Genomic DNA, 17309 nt, shown 5'->3' on the forward strand with positions numbered 1-17309 from the left:
GCCAAAAGAAATTAGTGATAGTAATGTATCAATTCCTGAAGTATCACTCTTGGGGTAGCTTGTTTATTAATGCTGATATTTGAATGACCACATTGTATCTAAGCTATCTTTTTTTTAAAAAAATACTAATACATCATCACCTTTACACTTTAGGTCACATGCACATTTGGTGTGGCTTTACCTCTGCATCATTGAAAACTTTCTTACATGACACAAACTGACATCTTTTCACATTGGTTCTACCTGTTAATTATCTCTTAGCCTGCATAAGAAGTTCTTATAATCATTTATTGAACCTGAATTAGCTCCCAGACGATAAGAAATGTGACTTTATTAGTATTAATAGTGCAGCTTCTCCTTGATGCTTCTGTTTAGTGTATTTATTATTACCGTGCCTGGAGAACAGTTGCTTTTCTCTTTTACAATTGAATGGTTGCTGCTGTATTAGACTTTACTGTGCAAAAAGTTCATTCACTACTAAATCACTGCAAGCAAAGATGTACTCCCCAACTAAAATCACAATTTCATATTTGACTTTAAGTCCATCTTTTTGTTTTACTGATGCTTGGACTGTAGAGTTTTATTTTTATATATAATAGGGTAAAATTTGTGTAAAAGGTTATAGACTTCTACAAAATTGAGATGAAAAGATGAGATTATTAGCTGTGATACAGTTGGTGTATCCTTAGGGGAATGATTTAGTGTTAGATATCCAAAATGTGTTGATACACTACTGTCCTGAAGATCCTTATTTGAGGTAATTTTTTTCTGTAGTTTGGGAACGAGTGTATGAATAGCCCAGTATTTGTTGCAGCATTTAATGTGGACAGATACATAATGAAATTGACCTGACTGTTTTCCAAGAAAGATTTGCCTGCTCCTCTTGAACGACAGTTTCTTCAAAACAAGAGTCCGGGGAATTGGATTTTAGGAAGAACACATGGTTTGGTGAAGAGAGTCACTAACATGGTTCCAGGGATGAGGAATTACACCTGGATAGTTTCTCCAATTTAAAGCATCCCTTGGAGCAGAGATGTCTAAAATGCAATTTGATCAAAGTGGTTAAAATCATGAGTTTGGATGTAGTAAATAGAAACTGTTCCCAAAAATTGAAGGGTTGGTAACCTAAGGACACGAACATAAGGAGTAACAGTTCTAAATGGTTCAGCTACAGAGTGCACTGAGGATTTGGGATGCTGATTCAGTTGTAATCTTCAGAAGGAATTAGATAAATATTTGGGAAAAAAAAGGGATCAGAGCAGAGTGGGGGAGCTGCCACAATGGACTGCCCATCATAACAACTGCCATAAATTTGATGGGCTGAATGCCACCCTCCAATAATGTAATACTCTAATTTTTACACATTCTGTTGTGTGAGTGAAGTAAGGAAAGATTTAAGTATGTACATCATTCCTATTTTGAAATGAAGATTCCTTTTGCACCGTTGGGAGAAGATTGCTGGATCTCTAGGGGAAAACCGCTTTAATATGAAGCTGGTAATATTATAATCTTGTTCATAGAGCAAAGCATTAAATGAAACTATTCAAGATGAACTATCTTGATGCATCGTAATCATGTTGTGGATAATGCTTTTCAGATTGCTTTTGAAATTTATCTTTTTCCTGTGAATTTTCAGAGCAAGATGAAGTAGAAGTGGCAGTATAGATTTGAAATCTGTATAATTAGAAGGGGTAATGTATTTCATGATGTAATTTTGGTGGGGAAAAAAACTAAATGCCACTTATTGATTTGTTTTAGCATGAAATTCTGAAAGGAAAATGTTGCCTGCAAAAATATTGGTATTTTGAACCAATTTTAATCCCTGTCCTACAAATCATGGGCCTGAAATAGCAACTGCTTGCTTGCAGTTTGGACAGTGTTCTGGCAAGACATTTTCAATGATTTTCAATGGTTTTCCAATTGGTTCTTTCACTCGAGTTTTTTAGCTCTTTTTGTTGACTTGATGTCTCATCTTTGTCACTTTATTAGCTCTCCTGTTTTGAACATTGTATTTTGTCTTGGTGTTGAGCACTTAAGTCTTTGTGCCTGTGGGTTTTGTTAGGCTTTCACCATTGTGACTCTCCACTGCTGTTTCTGTAACACTTTTTTTCAGTAGGACCGTCTCGTTTGTCCTGTGCCTAAGCTGAAAACCAGTGTCTGTTCCTCCTCGGACTAACTGAGAATGGTTGAACTTGGTGGGAACAGAAGTCCCCACCATCACAGGTTCTGGGGGTTATTAGAACATTCAATCTGTCCACCATGGCATGGGGACAGTGAAACGTTGATCCTTCCTCAAATGCTCTTTCCTGTCGCTTGTTTTTATTTTGGTCAGACTTGAAGCATTTCCAACGTTTTGCTTTAGTTTTTGTTATATTCTAATGAGGTTCAGAATTTGTTCTGTTCCTGAAATCTGAGAAAACTTACTTATTTAAAAATTCTTGCTGCAAGAAAAAAGATGATACTCCATGGGCAACATTTGTCAGGCTTTTTTATGACATTTCTTATCATTTTTGGTGTTTTCCATTTTAACACTAATTTGTCACCTTAGTTCTCCCTTTCTAACAGTGATGTGCTGTGTGTTTTGCACAATCCAGATCTTCCTGCATTGCAAAGAAATGCCTGACATCAAGCTCTGCTTCTCATTAACTTTTTAATTATTTGAATATAAATGAGAACTATTATACACAAGTATAACTTCAGAATGGGGAGCTGAATCCCGTTCTTCCACTCCCTGCCATTCCTTCATTTGAAGACTCCCCATTTCATTTCCCCATGTGATATGAAATTGACCAATACTGTTTTGCATTCACTTTGCCTCACTATTGACTTGCACTTATTTCAAAGGTAATGTATGCATATTGCTTTTAATTCATGCACACTTTTACTTCCAACCCTCTGTTACGGACTCAGTGAATGTCCCTTTAAGATAGAGTTAGGTGTGTGTGGGGGGGGGGGGGGGTGGCGTGCTTACGTCAACACAAGATAACGGACGTAATGACGTTGTTGAAGAGTTAAGTCGAAGGGAGAGAGAGAGAGGAAAGGGAGAGAGACACTAGCCTGCTAGTTTCTCTATCGATGGATGAGAAACAATAACTGTGTCTGCTATTGAAATCCATGTATGGAAATTGGAAGTAATCCGGTGGAGTTCACTTTGTTGCTGACCTGTAGAAGGAAACTGGTATTTGTGTGGACGACCATGATTCGGGTGCTTTTCGGAGTGAGGAAGTCACTACCGAGTCAACACTGAGGTGTTGTTTGGGTTCCATCGTGGAACATTTGGACTTCGTAATTATTCTCTCTATGTTTCTCTATATCTACGTCTTATCTTCAGTCAACGGTGGTTGTTGAAGAAGCCTTTGCTCATGTTTCACCTTATGGCTTGCGGAACTGAACTTTAAGAACCATTCCTGGACTTGGAGTTTGGGACTTTGCCACACACACACACGAGGAGTTTGGTTTTTGGGGTTAATGTTCAAGGTTTAACATTTTTGAATTCTAACATACTAACATTTTTACTTTTATTTTTCTTATTATCATAAGTAGTGATTAATAAAATAGTTTTTAACACTGAATCATGACTCTGTGTGTTTCTTTTGTTGCTGGTTCGTAACACCTCCTTGTATAACTTTTTCTACTTTGCTTTAACCAGTCACAGCTGAATGCTTGACAAACTTTCTTACCATTTTAGTGTAAAACATATTGTGATTCATTTGTACTTTGTTCTTTTAAAAAGTAGCTTTAGTGAATTAAATCAGGGTTTGAAGAAGGCAGGCAGCCATGAATTAACTATATTAATACAGCCTGAGCATTAATTTTGGCATCGGGCAGGCAGTAATTAATTAATATAATCAGAGTCTCAATCCTTGGAACTTGGCTTCTGAGACAGTAGGAACTAACTGAATAAATCCAAGCTAGCTTTGGAAATAAAGATGGCTGGAAATCAGTAGATTAAACCAGCCCTTCTGGAAGGTAGGACAGCAGCAACATAATGAAATAGAATTGTAATAAATAGTATCTACATTTCGCTTGAGAGGTGCACCTGCAGATTTATTGGCCAAATGGGAGTTAAGGAAAAAGAATCATTTTGTAAGAGGTGAAGCATGACAGTCACAATTCACTAATTGGGATGTGGATAAACTAATTGGATTGTGCTCTTGTATTTCCTTTTGTTGCATTCACATTTTCCCTCTGCTTTATCTACTCCACGTTACTAATGCCACAATAATGCATTATAGCATAATCGGAGATGCTCTAGTGTGTCATAACTCTAGCTTTAGGCATAAAATGACACATGCTGATGAGACAGAACGGGGTGATTAACTAAAATCATATTTGCCTTTGAAATTTTCAGTCAAATAGCTGACTAAATGTGAATGAAAAAAATTGTTCAAACAAATTCATATTTTGTTGGTGTATGGCAATGAATAATTGGGGAGTGAAGGCAGGAAATGAAGATGCAGATGGAGAGTAAACATGGTCAAGGGTGGAGAATATAATGGATTCTGGGAATCTCACTACACCACCTGTGTCTAACTGGTTCGTCAGGAATATGCTAACTTGCTGTTTGGATTTCTAAGTTTTGATGGTCAGCATTGAAGCAGCAAAATTAAATTCTGTGATTCATTTCTTTCTTAATTAGGTAGTTGTGGGAACTCTGGTTTAAATTCTTGGTTGGCTGAAAATGACCACTTTGTCATATTGAATTTCTAATACTTTTACATTCATTACTTAGTGACTTGCTCATTGAGGAATTTCCTAAGCTGGAATTCTGCACAGAATTTTGTTCATGTACTATGATATCAAGATAAAATTTCCCAGGGATCAGTCACTTTGTTAAGATTTACTCAGCCTTCTAAATCCATTGATGGTTTAAGTTTATTTTCACACTATTTGCAGCTTTGCCAAATAAAACAAATAACTTCTATGAATTCCAGGGTGCAGAATATTTTGCTGTTTTTGATGCATACGCTTGATTTGGCAGCTATTCTTAGAACTAGTTTTTTTTTCCCTGTTAAATTTCTTTTCAAGTTAAATGACTTGAGTCTCATTCTCAAATTAAAAAGTAAAGAAATACTTAAACATAGGGCTGGCTGTAATATATTGGCATAGAAAGAAGAGTTTCCAGAAAACACAGTTCGGATAAATGGGTCATTTATGGATGGACAACCAGTCATCAGTGGACTGTCACAGAAATCCATACTGAGGCCTCAACTATACGTTATCTTTATTGATGACTTGGATGAAGGGACTGTGTGCACTGTAGCAAGTTTGGTTATGGGAGGGTTGACAAGCTGTGAGAACACACATCCTGCTAAGGGATTTGGATAGGTTCAGTGAATGGGCAAGAAGTCGGCAGACTAAGTATAATATGGGAAACTGTGAGGTTGTCCATTTTGGAAAGAAGAACAGAGAGCAAATTATTAAAGTGGATAAGACAAAATATGGTGCAAAAGGTTCTGGGATTCTATACGCACAACAAAATAAAGCGAGCAGTTACAGCAACTAATTTGGAAGATTATTGGAATGCTGGCCTTTATTGCAAAGGATATGGAGTATAAAAATAGGGAGGTTTTGAGGGCAACTTTATGGGGTGCTGATGAAACTACCTGGAGTACAGCTAACAGTTTTGGTCCATACGTAAGGAAGAAATATTTACGCAGAGAAGGTTCACTTGGTTGATTCCTGTGATTAAGGTGTTGATGTATGAAAAGAAGTTGAACAGATTGGGCTTTTGCTATTGAAGTGTAGAAGAATGAGAGATGAACTTATTGAAATGTGAGTTTAGGATGGGTAATGACAGGATAGATATTTAGAGGATGTTTTCCCTCTGGGAGTATCTAAAAGAAGAGGGCATAGTTTCAGAATAAAGGGCTACCCATTCAAGGCTGGAGAAATTGCTTCTGAAGGCTGTGACTGGTTGGAATTCTCTGCTCCAGAGAACTCTGGAATCACCAAATCCAGATGGAGATTAAACAGATAGTTGAACTGCAAGGAAGTCAAGATGTGGGACAAGAGCAGGAAAGTAGCACTGAGGTCAAGAATGGATCAGTCATGATCTTGAATGCTGGAACTGGCTCAAAGGGCTGATTGGGCAACTTCTGCACCTGTTTCCTCTGTTTTAAATGTATGAAAAGGTTTAGTAGATTAGAATACACTGTAAAATATTGTGTAATTTTAGTACTTTGCCATTATTTGTTTTATAGTGACTAGAGCAATTTTTTGTGTGGAATGTACAACTGATTAAAACAGTGTGATCCTAGAACCTATATGTATATCTCCGGGGCAAAGCTTGATTTGAGAATCAAGATGGCAAATTAACTAGGTGGCACAGAGGCGCTGTATGTAGTGTAGCTGTCTCACAGCTACTGGAATAAAGGTTCAATTATTGACCTAGGCAATTGAACTTTCTTTTTGACTGCCTGGGTTTTTCCATGAGCGCTCCAATTTCCTCCATTATCCCCAAAGATGTGCTGATTGCTCAGCTTATTGGCTACTATAAATTATCCATGGTGTAGGTAAATGAGTGGCAGTAGAATGTTAATGGGCATACAGTGGCATGCAAAAGTTTGGGCACACCTGGTCAAAATTTCTGTTACTGTGAATAGCTAGGCGAGTAAAAGATGACCTGATTTCCAAAAGGCATAAAGTTAAAGATGACACATTTCTTTAATATTTTAAGCAAGATTACTTTTTTATTTCCATCTTTTACAGTTTCAAAATAACAAAGGGAAAAAGGCCCGAAACAAAAGTTTGGGCACCCTGCATGGTCAGTACTTAGTAACACCCTCTTTGGCAAGTATCACAGCTTGTAAATGCTTTCTGTAGCCAGCTAAGAGTCTTTCAGTTGTTGTTTGGGGGATTTTTGCCCATTCTTCCTTGCAAAAGGCTTCTAGTTCTAAGAGATTCTTGGGCTGTCTTGCATGCACCGCCCTTTTGAGGTCTATCCACAGATTTTTGATGTTTAGGTTAGGGGACTGTGAGGGCCATGGCATAACCTTTAACTTGTGCCTCTTGAGGTAGTCCATTGTGGATTTTGAGGTGCATTTAGGATTGTTATCCTGTTGTAGAAGCGATCCTCTTTTCATCTTCGGCTTTTTTACAGACGGTGTGATGTTTGCTTCCAGAATTTGCTGGTATTTAATTGAATTCATTCTTCCCTCTACCAGTGAAATGTTCCCCGTGCCACTGGCTGCAACACAAGCCCAAAGCATGATCGATCTACCCCCGTGCTTAACAGTTGAAGAGGGGTTCTTTTCATGAAATCCTGCACCCTTTTTTTCTCCAAAAATACCTTTGCTCATTGCAGCCAAGAAGTTCTATTTTAACTTCATCAGTCCACAGGACTTGGTTCCAAAATGCATCAGGCTTGTTTAGATGTTCCCTTGCAAACTTCTGATGCTGAATTTTGTGGTGAGGACTTAAGAAAGTTTGGAGAAAAAAGGGTGCAGAATTTCATGAAAAGAACACCTCTCCAACTGTTAAGCACGCGGGTGGATCAATCATGTTTTGGGCTTGTGTTGTTGCCAGTGGCACGGGGAACATTTCACTGGTAGAGGGAAGAATGAATTCAATTAAATACCAGCAAATTCTGGAAGCAAACATCACACCATCTGTAAAAACAAAACCGAAGATGAAAAGAGGATCACTTCTACAACAGGATAACGATCCTAAACGCACCTCAAAATCCACAATGGACTACCTTGAGGCACAAGCTGAAGGTTTTGCCATGGCCCTCACAGTCCCCTGACCTAAACATCATCGAAAATCTGTGGATAGACCTCCAAGAGCAGTGCATGCAAGACGGCCCATGAATCTCACAGAACTAGAAGTCTTCTGCGAGGAAGAATGGGTGAAAATCCCCCAAACAAGAATTGAAAGACTTAGCTTGTGAACACTTTCTGTAGCCGGCTGTGATACTTGCCAAGAAGGTGGTACTAAGTACTGACAATGCAGGATGCGCAAACTTTTGCTTCGGGCCCTTTTTTCCTTTTTTGTTATTTTGAAACTGTAAAAGATGGAAATAAAAAAGTAATCTTACTAAAAAATATTAAAGAAATGTGTCATCTTTAACTTTATGCCTTTTGGAAATCAGGTCATCTTTTACTTGCTTAGCTATTCACAGTAACAGAAATTTTGACCAGGTGTGCCCAAACTTTTGCATGCCACAGTATGTCAGAGAATAGATTACAGGGAAATAAGTGGGAGAATGCATGTACTCTGAGAGACCTGGTGTGGACTGAATGACTAAGGAAATGTGACAAAGTTATGAAATGTAATTGCCCACCTTTTTGGAATACCCATTCCTTGGTGGATATCGTTTTAACAACCAATGAATGTTCTGGATATGCTGTTTTGTCTCAACAAATTTCTCTGATATAGTTATCAGCCAAGCACTCTCGGATTCTAAAGTATTAATGGTATAAACTGCTCTCAAACCCTGTAGTGTGATAACTCATTTGAAGTATTTTGAATGAGTAAAATAAAGTTAATGTAATTCAAATAATAAACAACTGAATACTGTAGACATTAGGATCAATCCTTTCATTGTGCATAGTTGAAATCAAAATCCGCAGTTTGTTTTACTTCTGCAATGCAGTTTAATGCATACACCATACAGTGCCAGAAACTAATAAATTTTCTTGAATGGTGTCTGATTTTTAAAGTAGTACCATAAATTTACTGCACATACTAAGCTACAAATGCAGTAGAATGCATGGGCTTATCTATGCTGGATGGCATCACTATAAGGCAATAGTGAGACCACATTTGGAGCATTCTGAACAATTTTGGTCCCCTCGTTAAGGAGAAACATTTCATTGGAGATGTTTAAAAGAAGGAACCTAGAATGAACCAAGGTATGATTGGCCTACAAGGTCAAACAGGTTGGGACTCATTGGAGTTTAGGAGAATGAGAAGTGATCTTATTGAAATGTAAGGGGACTAAACAAGATAAATACTTGAGAAAAGTAATGGCTCTCATGAGTGAGTCCAGAAGCAGAGGGCATGGTCTCAGAATAAGTGTTCCCCCCCCCCCCCCCCCCCCCCCCCCCACTTAAGAGAGATGAAAAAGAATTTCTCTGGGAATTGAGAGTCTTTGGAACTCCTTGCCACAGAGCTGTAGGGATAGAGTTCTTGGGGTTTATTTAAGGCTGAAATAGATAAGTTCCTAATCGGTAAGAGAATCAATGGTCAGGGCAAGGAGCAGTAATGTGGACTTGACGAATGTCAGATCAGCTGTGGTCCTGTTCAATGGTGGAGCTAGCTTGTGGGCTTGAATGGCCTCCTCCTGTTTCTCCTTGTTACTGCCTTGCAGTTTTATGGTTCAATGTGGAGGTTGGTAATATCCTTTGTATCTGAAAAAGACAATTCAGAATACTTCCAGCGAGAAATTAGATGTGGTGGAGCAACGTGATTTGCATCAAAGTACACATAAACATCTTTTTTAAAAAAAATGAAATAATCTTTATCTCAAAGGTGCTAGATTTCAGAAATTGTGCATCTAATGTACAGAGTCCCGGGGCTTTCACAGAGTTGAGTCGTACAGCACAGAAACAGGCCCTTGAGCCCACTGCATCCATGCCAACTATTTTGTCCATCTGCACTAATCCTATTTACTCACGTTAGGACTGTATCCTTCTATGTCTTGCCTGTTTAAATGTCTGTCTAAATGCCTCACAAATGTCGAAGTATCTTCTTCCATCTGTCGGGTATACCTAGATGACGGAGCATGGATTCACTAAAACCATGCAGTAACTTGCAGGTTATATTCTGATGGTGGGTTCATGAACTTGGTTTGTATTCCATTGTGTTCAGAATGTTAAGGGATGTTCTGATGGAATCCCTTACGGTGGTAAAGGGATTTAAGGTAAATACAGAGACTAAGCCAAAAGGAAAATATAGCAGATGCAGCAAATTGCATTGATTATATTCTATCATGATGAGAACTATTGAACATCAATGTCAAAAAAGTAATATAAACTTGTGATGTTTAAATCAATACCTTGGAACTGCAACCAAACATGTATACCTTTAACTTAATTTAACATGATTATACAAATTTCCATTGTGGTTAGACATAACAATGTTTCACATCTGTATCTCCGAGTTAAGCTGCCTAGCATATGCTATTATGTATGCATCATCATTATTAGTACTTTATGGCATGCTTTTATCTATAGGTTGTAAACTTACAAATTTTTAAATAAATTCTAGCTGTTGCTTCTACTTCCTTAAAATGGTAATGTAACTGTATTGCATAACTTGCACTGGTATTTTGAACTTTAAATGTGTATTGTAAAATCTTTATCAAAAAGAGAGAAATCACTATCCATTACTGCTTCAAAGTTTTATTCTGACATTGGGCAGAAAAGTAAACAGGTTTTTTGCTTTAGAGATAAAATTTGTTCAGATAGCATTTATTACCCTAGTGCTTATGCCCTCATTTTACTTTCCAGCCCATTATTTGTGACATGGAAGATTGGCCGTGATAAGCGGTTGCGAGGATGCATAGGTACATTTTCTGCCATGAACTTGCATTCAGGACTCAGGGAGTACACTCTTACCAGGTGAGTTATGCAGAGAGTTTATCTTTTACTCTTTCTGTATTGTTTCAACGGGAGTGTTTTCAAGCATGCTCACATCAGTACATTGGTTTAAAACTGTATTTTCTGTCAAGAAAGGAAATTTGTCAGGTAGCTGATCTTTTAGGTGGTCAGGGTAATACTCATGTAATACATACAGGCCGCCCCGGGTTAAGAACATCAGGTTTATGGACATCCCCTACTTAAGAATGTGCTTCTGTAATATCATTCAATTCAAATGTCTTATGAGGGTTATATGCTTTTGATGCCATTCATTATGATGCTGCAGATGTATGGTTACCATATTGAGTGATTTTGGGTTTTTTTTGTGTATCTTCCGAATTACGGACAAAATAGATTTAAGGACATCTGTAAAAACGGAACCCAGTCATTACCTGGAAATGGCCTGTAATCATGGAATTAACTAATTAATGACCTGCAGTGATCTGGTATTTTGAGCATAGTTGCATGTTGTGAAAGCAAAATGTTTCTTTTTAACCAGAGACTCTTCACAGTTGCATTGGTGTTTCCTTCTGGAGATCTTTGGTAGGCTCAGTACAGAAAGTTGTAGTACTGAAGTTCTAGTAGCTACTGTCATCATTGTTCTTTAAAAGTGCATAATGCTAATTTAACTCAGAAGGCTACAGTTTGGCCCATTAATTCTCCCCAAAACAGCTGCCTTTTGCTTTTGACAACATTTACTCATGTTACATGGGGAAGAAAATTGATAATACAGATAGTCTTAGTAGTTTGAAAGATGTATTTAAATGTGGTTTGCTTCATTAAAATCCAATGTTGATTGAAGGAATAGGGTTTGTCTCAATTACTGCAATATACAGATTGAGTAGTTAAGAACTCTAGATATTTCTTCTAAATTATGATGACTCTAATCCTTCACTCTGGAGATCATTAAGCATCTATTGAAAGTGTATAATTGGGGGAGAAAATTGAATTCCAGTGCCAATGTTTTGTATTTTTTTTTCAAAATTGCATATTCAGTGATTTGAATGAAAATGTAGATGGGTGGATTAGCAAATTTGTGGATTTCACCAAGATTGGTTGAGTTGTGGACAGTGTAAAGGACTATCAAAGACATAGATCAGTTACAGATATGGGCAGAGAAGTGGCAGATTGAACTTAATCCAGGCAAGTGTAAAGTGTTGCACTTTGGGAGGTCAAATGAAAGAAAGTATACAGTCAAAGGTAGGTCCATTAATAGTATTGAAATACAGAGGGATCTTGGGGTCCAAGTCCATCGTTCACTGAAAGTGGTTATGCAAGTGGATAAGATGGTAAAGAAGGTGCATGGCATGCTTGCTTTCATTGGTAGGGGTGTTTAGTATTAGAGTAAGGAAATCGGGCTGCAACTATGTAAAACTTCAGTCAGACCACACTTGGAGTATCACATGCAGTTCTCACTGCCCCATTATAGGATGGATGTGGAGATTGTGGAAAGGGTGCAGAAGAGGTTCACCAGGATGCTGCCTGGATTAGAGGGTATGGACTACAAGGAAAGATTGGACAAACTTGGGCTGTTCTCTCTAGTGGGCCAGAGGCTGAGGGGAGACCTGATAGAAGTTTTTAAAATCATGAGAGGCATAGATAGTCTTTTCCTCAAGGTAGAAATGTCAAACACCAGATAACATGCTTTTAAGGTTGGGGGTGGGAGTTTAAAGGTGACGTGAGGGGCAAGTTTTTAACACAGTGGTAGATACCTGGAATGGATTACCAGGGGTAGCAGTGGAAGCAAGCAGTTTGGTGGAGTTTGAGGCTTTTTAGATAGACACGTGAATATAAAGGGAATGGAGAGAGATGGATGATACACAGGAGGAGGACATTTAGTATATATTGGCATCCGGATCAGTACAATTTTGTGGGCCAAATAGCCTGTCCAGTGCTGTATTATTCTGTGTAAAGTAGTTTTCTACCATCCTCTTGGAAAATAGTGATTATAATTAAATCCTGGACTTGCTGATGACACCAATATACCAAAGATGAATATTTAAAAATTCAAAATGCCCAGTTGTATGATGGAGTCCAAATCTGTAAAGAAGAATCTCATTAGTCATGTTAAATTAGCCTCTTCTGATTTTAATAAATGATTTTGATGGAACTACAAGCCAAATAAAACAAAATCTATAAATGTGGGTTGATGTACATAGCTCTCTCTTTTTAATAGCAATGTTCCTCTTCTTTATCTGTTGGTTGCATCTGGCCTATATTTCTGTCAGAAACTTGGGTTGTTGCATATTTCACTGGATAGTTACAAAATGCTATTGGGAGATGAGTGTCTGCTCTTCAAAGTGTATGCTTTCTTGAACATGGAGAGCTAGAACTGTGCATAAAAGAGAAAGGTAAATTTTAATTGTAATCTTAAAGTCTGGGCAGTATTTTAACAGAATTTCTCATGTTAAGCTGCAAATATGATAAATGGAAGAACTTTACTTGAAATCTTGGGCATTGTTTAGCCACTGGAAATCTTTGTGAAAGTGTACCAAAAATAATAAAATTCTGCACTGTAAATTGCAAATAGCTTTTATCATGGGAATGCAGATGCTTTGTGAAATCAGCTGGCACTTGGTTGCTTGTATGGTATGTCAACCATTAAATGCATTTAATTTTTGTAATCCTCCAGTTATGCAGTTGAAATAAATATCTTTTTTTCTATAGCAATCAAAATTAATTGATTCAAGTACTTATGGCAAATTCCTAGCAGGTCATAAAATGAGCTTTTTAATAAAAACAAAAGCATTTCTTATCTTGGCCGCTGATACTAACTTTCACAGTGATACAAGAAGATTATTTTCAGTATATGTTTGAATCTGGTCTCCACAAACGTCTGCCTCCATTTGACTAACTGCTGTCAAATTGCATCTAGAAAGACTATTGAAAGGGGTTTGGCTATACCTTTGGGTGGTTGGCTTCAGGCAGCAGCAGCCAAAAAAACCACATCTAACATGACACTCAAATGGCATTAGAATTGCAATTGTAAAGGTTGGTTGCCATTCAGTCATCTTGCCTCTGAGGCTTTTTTTTATTTTGCAGAATGATATAATTGCATTCCTTTAGTCAAGGTTTTTTTAAATGTCAAATGTCTTAATTTTGCTTTGATTACAAAATTGTGAACTGATTATTGGAATGTCTTTTGCATTGCTGCCACCTGCAGCGAGTAAAAGACTTTTTCTCTGGTAAAATGTTAAAGTTAAATCATTCGTAAATTGAGTAAGCCTGGAAGGCTCCTATTATTACCTGGTTGTAACTTAGTAGCACAGCTTATAGATCTATATTCTCTTGATGTGAACAAAATAGAAACTGAAAAGGTGCTCTGCTATTTAATTCCTTAAACGTGTGGTTTCAGACAATGAATATTTATACTGCCAATTTGTTCCTGAGTTTGTCCAGTGGTCCTGTAGCTGCATGAATGAACTACATACTGACTTGCACATATGTGTATGTGCATGTTCCTTGAGTAAATTGAAGCTGGAGGCATTCAGCTGGTATGATGCTGCTTTATTCTAGGTGTAAATTGAATTGTAAATTGTTGGGTCCTTGCAAAAAATTGTAGCCATATTTAGTATTTTTTTGCAAAACTGTACTTTATGTATCTTTGATCTTGGGTAGTTGACAGAACTGTGGACAGAGACTCTTGAAACTACATAAATTCTGGAATTCTTTCATTTTTAGTTCTGGCAAAATATCCAAACTCTGGGGTAAACCTGGAAATTTGCATCATTCACAAATGGTGCATCATGACAAAATGAAGGGCTGTTTCATCTAATTGTCCTGTAACTTTATGGAGTCATCTTCTTAAGGTATGTTAAAGCTCTTGTAGCCTTGATCCAACTTTGTACCGTTGGGCTGTTTCAGTATTTTGCCATGTCGAGTGGCTTCTGTTTGTTTAACCAGTAAGTATATTATCCAAGTATTTTAAGCTGAATAGCAAGTGTAGGCAATTTATGGAATTTATTTTGGTTTGTTCCAGCAGACAGGCTGTCAGTACCAATATGATGACAAAGTGATTGCCTTCAAACTTCTCTGCTCACATGGTATAATGTTTTTTTTTGTTGTAGAAAAGGGATAATATTGTGGGCAGCCTATCTAATTTCCATTGACTAAAATATAATAAAACTGATAATCCAGTCACTTGGTACACTAGCAGATTTCCAGACTATTGGATATTACTCTTTAAATTACTTTTCAGTTAAATATTTTTTCAATGAACCTGGTGTGCTTAAAAGGAGTCCTGGGAAATGGGGCCCAGTGTATTTGAAGAGAACGCAGGAAATGGGGCCCTGGTGTTTAAAGGGAATGGTCGAAATGGTCCTGGTGAATGTAAAGAAATGTAGGAAATGAAATCCAGTAAGCCAAGTGTTGGATCATTGGTGTTTTCAAGTAATTGGATTGGATTATCTGAATTTTGTTATACTGTCATGACTATGGCATGCTTGTGCTACTTGGGCTTGTAAGAATAAAAAATGTGAAAATATTGGTTAGGGCAAACAGTGTCTGTGGAGTGGGAAACACCATGAACGTTTCAGCTCAATGACCTTTGAACAGTCCCAAACAGTCCTTCCAGGTGAAGCAGCAATTAACTTGCACTTCCAATTTAGTGTACTGCGTTTGATGTTCGAATGTTAGAGAAACCAAACACAAGATAGGATGTCCTGCAAAGCGGTCGCCCATGTTTAGTCCGCAGAATGAAGCTCAGCTTCCAGTTGCCTGTCTGTCACATTCATTAATTCTCAGTTCCACTCCCATTCTGACCCCTCCTTTTGGATTTTGTTGGAACAGTGTAGGAGGCCAATATAAGCTTGAGGAACAGCACCTTATCTTGCATCTATATATATTGCAGCCCTCAGAACTCTTTTGAATTCGACAACTTTGGGTAAGTTTCCTCTTCATATTGGAACTGGCCAGTTCTAATGGAAGGTCATCCACCTGTAATATTAGCTCTCTCCACAAATGCTAATAATCTGCTTACTGCATCCAGCATTCCCTTTTATTTTGGGTTTCCACCAATAGGTATGTTCTGAATTTCACTCTTCTGTGTTTGTTTCTTCTCTCCTTTATTCTTATTGCTCTCTTCCTCCCCAGAATGGCAGTTTTGATGAAAGGTCATCAACCTTAAGTGTTGTTTCTCCCTCCAGAAACTGACTGACCTGCTGAGTATCTCCAGCATTTTTTATTTCAGACTAGCCTCTGTACTGGCATTGTTCAGGTTATTATGCTGGCAATCATGATGTTTGCATTTATCTCCATGCAACTGGGTTTTGCAGCACTCCTTGTAAATGAAATAAAATCTAACTTGTATATAATTCCATGAATAATATAATTGGGTTAAAATTATGTAGTTTAACCCTCAAAACATGCTGAAAATATGTATACAAAAATTACATACAGTTTTCTTTAACTACCTATGTACGAGTTCATTGTTGAAGTGCTTTGGTATACACTTTTTTTAATCCAATGTGAACATGTATAGATTATTTTTATCTCTACTATTGAAGCAACCAACACATAGCTGACCACAAGAAAAGCATTGTGTTTCAAGATTAAGGCCAACAACTTTTACTGATTTGTCCTTGTGCCTTGTTAATGCTCCTTGTAAAACTAAGTTGTACAGAGAATGGAAGTTGCTTTCATTGAAAAGGTAGATCAGATGGGATAATTGGTATCTGATGGATGAGAACATTTTCCCCAATAGCATAATTAGTCATTATTGTAGCCTTAATTACATGTGGTAGTAATTTTTTAACTTTATCATTGTATAGTATTGATGGATCCAAATTTGTGAGCAGCACAGTTGGAGCTCCTTTTAATTCAACATTATGTGATGGCATCCTAGGTTGTGACAGAGTTTAAAAATTCTACAAGAAAATGTATAGCCTCATCAATGTCTGTCACACTGTCAATAGACTTGTATTGTACAGGTTGTATGGGAAACTTCGAAAGAATGTCTTTGCTCATGGCTTGCACAATAACATTTTAGGTACTAAAATTGCTTTTTCATGCAACAATTGGTAATTTGAATGGTGTTGAGTGGTGTTTAGGAAAACAGCTTGTAACAGATCATGAAGTGATGTAATAACTCGGCTCAAGTTTTTCATCAAAATCATTTCTGTTGAGTCTTTGTTTAATTTCCCCTTTTCCCAATTTGAGTAAATTTTGAAGCAAACTCTTTTGCAGATGGATTGCCTGTCAAATGCAGTCGCATATTGGTTTTTCAAGTGTAACTGTTTAGCATTTTTCCCAAATATATGCTTTAGTACAGACTTTAGGGTCTGTGGAATTGTAGCATTTGGCACAAATCTCCAGCTAGCACTGAAATAACACCTTCCATTAATTTATTATTGTGTCTAAGATCTAATTATTCAGTAGCTGCTTTGTGAGTCATTGTACCTTCATCCCAGACAATAAGTTTAGAACCTTTTAAATTTTTTTCCTTTGCAGTTCCCAACCAATGTTACACATTGGAGTCTCTACATTTGTCAAATTTAAAGGGAATTTTTGCCCCGTCAAAAGTTTTAAAGCAATGCATGATCATACCACAGCCAGGGCAATCGTGCTTTGTCTTCAAACTTTAGCTAAAAGTAATTCAATAAGGAAAGCTCTTCCCATCCCACAGAAGCATCCAAGAAAACTGATTCTTAATCATTGTAAACAGCCTCTGTAATAGTATCTAAAACGTTTCTTTGGTATCTCACTAAACTTGGTTCTTTGTCTTGGATG

The 17309-nt window shown here is 37.4% G+C and overlaps 1 protein-coding gene across 3 annotated transcripts in view; it reads left to right on the forward strand.

Annotated features, from left to right (window-relative positions):
• Positions 1-17309, forward strand: part of LOC127573621 (nuclear protein AMMECR1-like) — a 156056-nt gene that overhangs the window by 95895 nt on the left and 42852 nt on the right. For all 3 annotated transcript variants that reach the window (XM_052022006.1, XM_052022008.1, XM_052022007.1), the window contains one exon: positions 10455-10565. In XM_052022006.1, the coding sequence (XP_051877966.1) occupies positions 10455-10565 (111 nt within the window). The remainder of the gene's footprint in view (positions 1-10454; positions 10566-17309) is intronic.

The sequence above is a fragment of the Pristis pectinata genome, chromosome 8 (genome assembly GCF_009764475.1).
Source record: "Pristis pectinata isolate sPriPec2 chromosome 8, sPriPec2.1.pri, whole genome shotgun sequence".
NCBI lineage: Eukaryota > Metazoa > Chordata > Chondrichthyes > Rhinopristiformes > Pristidae > Pristis > Pristis pectinata.